Source organism: Benincasa hispida, chromosome 12 (genome assembly GCF_027475165.1).
Source record: "Benincasa hispida cultivar pf3 chromosome 12, pf3_genome.v1.1, whole genome shotgun sequence".
NCBI classification, from domain to species: domain Eukaryota; kingdom Viridiplantae; phylum Streptophyta; class Magnoliopsida; order Cucurbitales; family Cucurbitaceae; genus Benincasa; species Benincasa hispida.
This window is the reverse complement of record NC_143489.1, coordinates 70,659,588-70,667,531: the sequence shown is the minus strand read 5'-3', so window position 1 is coordinate 70,667,531 and position 7,944 is coordinate 70,659,588. Positions and strand designations below refer to the sequence as shown.

At 33.1% G+C, this 7,944-nt stretch overlaps 1 protein-coding gene across 3 annotated transcripts; it reads right to left on the bottom strand.

Annotated features, from left to right (window-relative positions):
* Positions 1-1,202: 1,202 nt before the first annotated feature.
* Positions 1,203-6,662, bottom strand: MGP4 (Nucleotide-diphospho-sugar transferase family protein). 3 transcript variants are annotated; one of them, XR_005479231.2, is made up of 7 exons: positions 6,473-6,656; positions 5,497-6,377; positions 4,527-4,688; positions 4,031-4,246; positions 1,755-2,005; positions 1,543-1,616; positions 1,203-1,377 (listed from the first exon to the last, which is right to left on the bottom strand). XR_005479231.2 is itself a non-coding variant. In XM_039020387.2 (6 exons), the coding sequence occupies exons 2-5, from the start codon at positions 5,974-5,976 to the stop codon at positions 1,796-1,798; spliced, it is 1,068 nt and encodes a 355-aa protein (XP_038876315.1). In that variant the 5' UTR covers positions 5,977-6,377; positions 6,473-6,662; the 3' UTR covers positions 1,203-1,616; positions 1,755-1,795. The 3 variants fall into 3 exon arrangements, 1 of the variants encoding a protein (XP_038876315.1); XR_005479232.2 differs by having other exon boundaries at positions 1,203-1,374; XM_039020387.2 differs by having other exon boundaries at positions 1,203-1,616; positions 6,473-6,662.
* Between the last annotated feature and the right edge of the window lie 1,282 nt (positions 6,663-7,944).

Sequence of the window (7,944 nt, the reverse complement as noted above, 5' to 3'; positions counted from 1 at the left end):
TCTTCTCGTAGAAATCATTCTGGATTGAAGTAACATTGAAGCCCTTTGAGTTATCTCACGAATAATAAATTAGAAACAAAATCCCTCGAGATCGATAGTTCAACAAAAGGTTTCATCCCTACACTTTTTTTTTATAAGAAATAAATTTCATAGATGCATGGAATTTATAAAAAAAATGCCAAAACCCAAGCCAATAGAGTTATATAACAATTTTCCAATTGGTCAAAAGGGGAGAAAGAGTGTATAAATTAAAGAAAGACGTGCATTTATACCAAATTAAAGAAAGAATTCTCCAATTTGGAGTTACACTTTTATCTTTTTCAAATTTCAGATTTGCTAAAAAAAATTGTTTGGAGGAATTTACTATAAATAGAGGGAGTAAAAAGAGATGAAGGCCCCATTTGGATTTGTTTTTGCAATGGTAAAAACCGATTACAGGAGAATCTTAACATCGAATTTTAACTGTCTAGGTTTTTTGGTAAAATAACTTATTTATTAATCTACTTAAAATCACTTTTAAATTTGTTATAATGTACTAAAATTAGGAAAATTATTTCAAATGGTAAAACTGTTGAAAATATTTACAAGATATAGCAAAATTTTAGAACTATCAATGACTTCTATTAGTGTCTATCGATTTGATAGACACTAGTAGAAATCTATAAATGTCTATCAACGTTTATATAGTTCTAAAATTTTACCATATTTTGTAAATATTTTGACTTATTTTTTTAAATTTAAAAACAACTTTAGGGGCATTTAGATTTTAGCTTTTCTAAAAATTTGGTATTTTCCCTTACCTATTTTAAATTTTCATTCCATTAATTTATTTCTTCACATTTATTCCAAATTTTAATTGATCGCATTTCTTACCGCAATTATTTTTTTTAATATTTTGTTTAAAAAAATTAAATTGAACAAAATTAATTCCAATTCAAATCATATATCTTTTCAAATAATTATATCATAATAAAATATAAAAGATAATTGAAATGATAATATTATTGTTCATGTAACTAAATTACACAAATTTACTATTAATTTACTGAACATCATAAGTAATTTTTTAAAATTTAAAATTAAACTTTACTCAACACTATTTATTTCTTCTAACGGCTGATTTTTCTAAAAAAACAAATACCCAACAATTATTTTAAAAATTACAATAATCCTAAATGAAGTCAAAGGAATGCAATATTGTGAGAGTGCGAACTTAGAATGCATTTGTGTTAAGGGAGAGTTCAAGTACAATATTGCAAGTTATGGTTTAGTTCAGAAGTATTAAGCATGTTAAGAATTTGACCATACAAGAATGTTACAAATTCCCATGTACTCCGGTGGAAAGCCCTTCCCTAAAGTTCCAAAAGTATATAACTTCTACAAACAAAATTTCAAAAGAATTTGATAAATGAAACTGAATGAACTTCTTAGAGTAAAATGACTAATCAAAACTAAATGTTCAATGAATGATGATGATAATCTTACTATATGCTGCTACATTGTTGCCATGATAACAAATTGTGAATGAAATATAGTACCAACCTAAGGCTGATGAACAATAATAGAGCGGCCTTCCACTGCAGTTGGATTGCTCGTCATTTCCACTAATTGAATCACTATGAGAACAAACAGCAAAAGCAAATCAATTTTGTACGTGTTATAGCTGACGTACTCCTAAGACCAAAAAAGACTGCCAGGAAGAAGGAAAATTCAACTAAATGTTGTTCAAGCTGAACAGTTCTGAAAGGGGGTACCTTGTATTGCAGGAAGAACCATGATAACGCCTATTAATTTCTCATATTCGACCAAGAGGAGATTCGAGAGTATGATCATCCACGTACCACAGGTTGAATTCTCGGAAACGCTTAATCTTCTTCTCAAAGCCTGTGATGTAATTATTATGTATAATAACGTGCATTCCCTTGGTTACTTGAACCCATGACTGGTTCTTGAAATATAGTCCGCCTGTTGGGAATGCTGACTGTGGCAGCAGGTATAGATCCACCTGTATATCAACATTGTAGCCATTTTTAGGTAGTTATCTAAAATACAGTCTCTCTTCATAAGAAAATCTAATATATATTGTCTCATGTTGATCAAAATTGAAGGATTCTTCCCTCATTCAAGAAATAGCAAAGAGATTTAATCCAAGTGGTAGAGCCTTGTATGAACAAACTACTGAATCAATTGGTTTAAGCAGCTTAGTAGATCGTTAGCTCATAGGAAAATTTGATTCTGATACTAGATGACTAAAAGGAAAAAAATCTATTTTCAAAATGCAAGCCAAAATTCTAAATATTAGTAGTTTTATAAGGCGTTGAATTTTTTAATTTAAATAATATACTATTTCATATAAAATACGATTTAAAAAAAAAAAACAAAGAAACGGGAGGAAAGCCAAACCCAACCGAAGGAAATTACTACGAAGTCTTCCAAGTGGCAATAAGAGAACTAGTATTTGAAAGGAGCGTAGAATTTACACCAAGAAAGCAGCAAAGAACGAACTATTCCAAAAATAGCTATTAGATTTTTTTGCTCATTGTTTCTTTCTAACCAAATTAACCAAAAGAAATCCGTTGCCCTCCTAGGTTGAAGCCACGGGAATTTTTTCTAACTTTTAAAGGAAAACCTTCGATGAAAATGGGAAGCAAACTTGTCAATTTGTGAGGGAGAAGATGCTAAGAATCTGAAATAAATATGACCAAATAAAACCAGCATAAAGGCATGAAAAGAACATGTGGTCTTGAGTCTCCAAATTCTGTTTACACATATAACACCGGCCAGGGAAGAAGGAAAGAAAAGGGCATCTTTTCTCTAAGACATCATTGGTAATACTGCCAAGAACAAACTCTCACAAGAAGATTTAACATTTTGGGGAACTTGATGAGTTTGGTAATTTGGGGGGAACTCGGAGAGTTTTCCGTCCCAAATGAAAGAGGGATTATCCACCCCACTTTATCAATAATACCCACAGAAAGAGGGTGATATAATACATTTCCCGATTTGTCTGGTTCATCTTAGAAATAAAAGAAAGAGAACGTCATGGGAAGACCTACTCTAGGATTTCCAAGGTTCCAAGTGTGTGATGATTTTTATTTTTATTTATTTATTTAAAGAGGAGAAACAAATTTCATAGAGAAATGAAATAGAGGGAGTTAATAATAGACTGCAATCACTAAAAGAAGCATTACATAAAGGATCTCAAATTGGAAATTAAAGAAGAAAGACAATAATTGTTAAAAGGGCGTTTACATTTACACCAATAAAGAGCAATGAGAGGAGCCAAAGCATAAACTAGGAAAAGAAAATGGAAGAGGACAATATCCTATTCAATGGTCGTTCAAAAAAGAAAAAAAAAATTGTATCTCGAATCAGTTCCCACAGCAAATTTAATCCCTTTTGGAAGTTTTCAAGATCGATTTCCACTGCCACTTTGAAGAATATGAAGATCTGAGTGTCAGGCAGAAACCCGTGTGGAGATTAACCAAAATTTGAAGGGTGAAATGAAATAGTTTAAAATCTTATCTTCTGTAGGCTTAAAAAGAGTTGTTAAAATTGTAAACTGAAAAACATATTCTTTAAAAACTTAGAACAAACACATGAGACTTGGGTTTAGAAGACTCAGTTTGGCAGGTGAAATTCAAGAATGAACCTCACTTTCTACCCGACTCTCCAACTTTCATCCTTTGGATAGTCCCAACAAGCTGGTATGCCATTGGAATCATTTCGGTTTTTCACAGAACATTCACTAAGACAAAGCAAAATCTTTGCTTTATATTACTCTATTGGAAGTATCGTAGTCTGCAGCTTTTAACTATTTTAACAAAAAGTGTTCTTTCCAAAAAAAAAACAAACAAACAAAAAAAAAAATATAATCTTTTGGTAATTTCATAATACACTTTCCATTCTTGTTCTCGCATGGTGTAAATTTTAAGCTCCTTTTAATATATATATATATTGTAAACTTAATTGTAGCAACTCAATTAGGATATAATATTGAGAACAGAACTAGAAGACTAGAAAAACAAACCTCTCCAGCAGTTTTATTTAGTGCCCAATTGAAAGCAGGTTGATCATTTGCCTTCTTTGCTTTGGACCATGGCTGAGATTTAAGTTCCTCAATCCACTTCCTCATGACCAGTTTTGCTCCACTTGTGGGGCGTAGGAAAATCATGCAGCTGCATATGTAAGTGCGGCCCTTTTTCCCCGGAGGTGGCAAATCATGAGAGTGGTGCAAAGGTTTTACCTGTTGTGAGGACAATATTGAAAGGAAGTTTAGTGTATGTTAATGGACAAGGATGCAAATACTTTTCAACAAATTTTAAGATGTGAATTAGTGTCACCATACTCCTCAAGTTCTCATAATATTAAGCTGGAGATCAATAAGTACCACATGTTCAAGTCAAATTGATCGATTGATCAAAGAGATAAGCAAATGTACATTTTCCCAAACTTATATGGACATTCTCTTCCTTGCTCAAAGATGGGGGGGGGGGGGGGGGGTGGGGGAAGAAAGTTGTACATACTGCAGCCATGTCATCTGTGAAGTACACATCATGATTCCCTTGCAGATAAGGAAATGGATCAGCCAGCCATACCATATCAACATCATTGTACATAACATTATAACCAAGCTCCAAAATGTGTAGTAGGTGTTGTGGTCTTCGGGAAGTAAAGTTGAAGAATCCCTGAAAAGTAAAGGCAATCGTTTTCATTTCACGCAGGCAGTCAATTTGGCTAAAGATAAAACATATATACGTAAGGCCTGACCATGAGAAGGGAGAAGTTAAATTAGAAGGAGAAAGGGCAAAGGGTGATTGATGGGAAGCAATTTGAGTGAACATGCTCAACGGCCCAAGAAATACTTCAATAAAGAGTTTCTTGAGCTCTATAAAGTGCTTCATACAAAGACACAGCGAGCGAGAGAGATCATGTTGATGACTTGAGAGTCATATTAGGAAGTGTGGGAAGGAGCAATAAGACTGAAGCTTCTATGCTTCAAGTGGTAAATATCAGTACAGAAGTGACTTCTTATGTCAATTGAAGTTTAAGGCACAAAATGAAAGTTATCCAGTAGCAATATTAATAATCGTAATTTAAAACCTTAAGTTTAGAAAACACATGTAAGTATGAAATGTTTATGAATAGTGTTGCATTAACAAAACGTCTTTTGCCCAGGCAATGTTGAATGTAAATATTTAACAGAGAAGCAACAAACACTGACGATATGTTTATATAAGCAGTCAAATTTATAATTGTAATTTATAACCTTAAGTTTAGAAAACACTTGCAAGTATGAAACGTTTATGACTAGTGTTGCATTAACAAAACGTCTTTGCCTAGGCAATGTTAAATGTAAATATTTAACAGAGAAGCAACAAACACTGACGATATGTTTATATAAGCAATCAAAATTATCATTTCAAATAGAAAGAATAAATCAAAAGAAAGTAATAAAATTCATTGAAAGCAAGTACTAGAGTCAACTAACCACACCTGAGAACCAAATTTATGAGCCGTTTGAGCATCAGGAGCTGGTGGGACGAGCACTGCATGCCCTGGCCACCGTTCATTCACCTTATAGAGCGTTGCATAGTCCTCAGCAATAACAAGAACTTTCTCATGGTGCTTCTGCCGAGTAAGACTAATTAACCAATTATTGAGAAAGGGCAAGTAGGGTTGGCTGACAGCACAAACAATTACAGTCCCATTCCTCGCAACGAACGACGCAGCTTCAGCCAATGAGTATTGTCGCCATTTAGTGTTTGACACCTTGGAGGTTGAGAAAATACTCTCTTGTATATTCATCCAGGGCAAGAAAACTCCAAGAATCACAATGAGACAAAGCAGAACAAGTAGGTTTATAGGGCTGAATATGGAAAATGATCTCTCAGAACTCGAGGAAGAACGAGGAGAAAGTGGGTATGAATTTGCCAGTGAGCTGTGAGTGGATCTTTGGTGCAAGATCGACGACATTTTCGTAATGAAAAAAAAACACAGAACAGTGCCAAACCGTTTTCAAATAAATCTCTACAACCTTGGACAGAAAGAGGAACATGAAAACTACCCACGAATCATTCGTCCAAGAAACAAATTGCAAAATCAATCAGCAAATTAGGGCATTCATATAATAAATGAACATAAGAACTCCCAATCCATCTCGAGTAGGAAAATAGAACTCCCAAGGCTAGATTCGAGCTTAAGAAACCAATTAAGAGCCTATCTAAATGAATGCAGACCAGATGGCACAGTTTCCCTGCCGATAATCGGATCAATCAGAAATTAGAGGAAACAAAACACCATTGGCAATGGCATACAGATCCGCTGAACTTAACCATGGGAAATTGCAACGGTTAAATCCAATTGAACAATGTGATCTGCAATTGGTTGGGCATGATTCAGAGTATGAATTCATAAGCTAAAATTAACCAAAGGCACATGATTTATGAATTAAAATTTGTAAGAGATTTACCTTGTCGTCGGAAATCAAGCCCCACCGGCGATTTGGGGGTTGTTGAAGACCGGAAGGAATAGGAATATAAAGAGTGAGGAGTGAAAGTGAGGATCTGAGAGGGAGATCAAGGGAGCAAGCGATGGCGGGGAGCTGTTTTAGCAGTTTATTAACTAATAAGTAATAAGCAAAAAAGGCATACATCAGAAGTGGGCTAATTGTAATAATATGATGTTTTATGAGGGGCTTCTGAAAATAAAATAGGTGAAATTCCAAATTTAGACCCGTTTGGTATTTTTTTTTTTAATTAAGCTTATTTTATCCACTTTTTTATAATGATTTGTATCATTCTTAACTACTATGATTGAAATCTTAGACAAATTTCAAAAATAAAAAACAACTTTTTGAAAGCTATTTTTTTAGCTTTTAAGAAATTTGGAGGTGGAAGTAGTATCTATAGACTTCATTTTAAAAAACAAAAGAATTACTAAACGAGATCTTAGTTAATGGATTTTGAGTTTACTTGATCCCTAAACTTTCAAATTACAAATTTAATTTTTAAGCTTTCGAATATCTTAACACTCACAAATTTATTTAACAAAGAATTGAAAGTTTGGGTTCATGAGGCATAATGTTTGAATTTAGTTAAAAAACATTTTTGTTCCCTAAACTTTCATGAAAGTAACAATTTAGTCCTAGTACTTTCAATTTTATAATAATTTAGTCCCTAAACTTTAATATGTAACAATTTAGTATTTGTATTTTCAAATTTATAACAATTTAGTCTATAACATGAAAAAAATCATTAAAATGATATGTCAACTTTTATAATTTTACATTGTCGAATTTGTATTATGTAAAAATATTGAGTCTCTATTTACTTTATTGGTTTTTATGCAAGAAATCTCATTAAACCTTAAAATAAATGTAACACACCACACGTTTTTTTAGTAATAATGTAATTTCAGTAACTTTATGATTTGGAATTTCAGTAATTGTTATTAGTTGGAGGGAATTTTTGGAATTTTGGACTTCAAGTGTAACTACGAGAATTTAATTGTTGGCGTGAAATTATTCAAATTGGAAATTAATGGCAAAAATTAATTTCCTTTTGAAACGGAAAGAAATTTAATAGTATAAAACGGAAAGGAATTAAATGTAATTATATTTATTTCATTTTTTGTTTTATTATTATTATTATTGTTGTTTTTTATAAAAAGTCAAACCCCGCCCCTCTTTTTTTCCTCACGCACCCGCCGACACCCCCTTTCAATTTCTTCTTCCTCCAGCCGAGACCCTAGCCGCCGCCCAGATCGGACGCTGAGCATCTGCTGTGCACCGCGCCTCTGCAAAATCCCAGCTGCTCGCGTCCGCACAACCGTGACACCCAGTCGTCGTTCCGTCTATCTAAGGTGGTATTACTTTTATGGGTTTTCTTGAAGATTTTTATTATCCATCAAGTTTTGGCTTCCATTTATTAATACCCATTGTGT

What these genes read in the sequence shown, in the direction of transcription:
- MGP4 (XM_039020387.2), bottom strand. Translation starts at nt 5,976, where the DNA reads ATGTCGTCGATCTTGCACCAAAGATCCACTCACAGCTCACTGGCAAAT. An exon ending in TCACAGATGACATGGCTGCA is followed by an intron (nt 4,247 to 4,526) that starts GTATGTACAACT and finishes TCCTCACAACAG; the next exon opens with GTAAAACCTTTGCACCACTC. An exon ending in TAAATAAAACTGCTGGAGAG is followed by an intron (nt 2,006 to 4,030) that starts GTTTGTTTTTCT and finishes GTTGATATACAG; the next exon opens with GTGGATCTATACCTGCTGCC.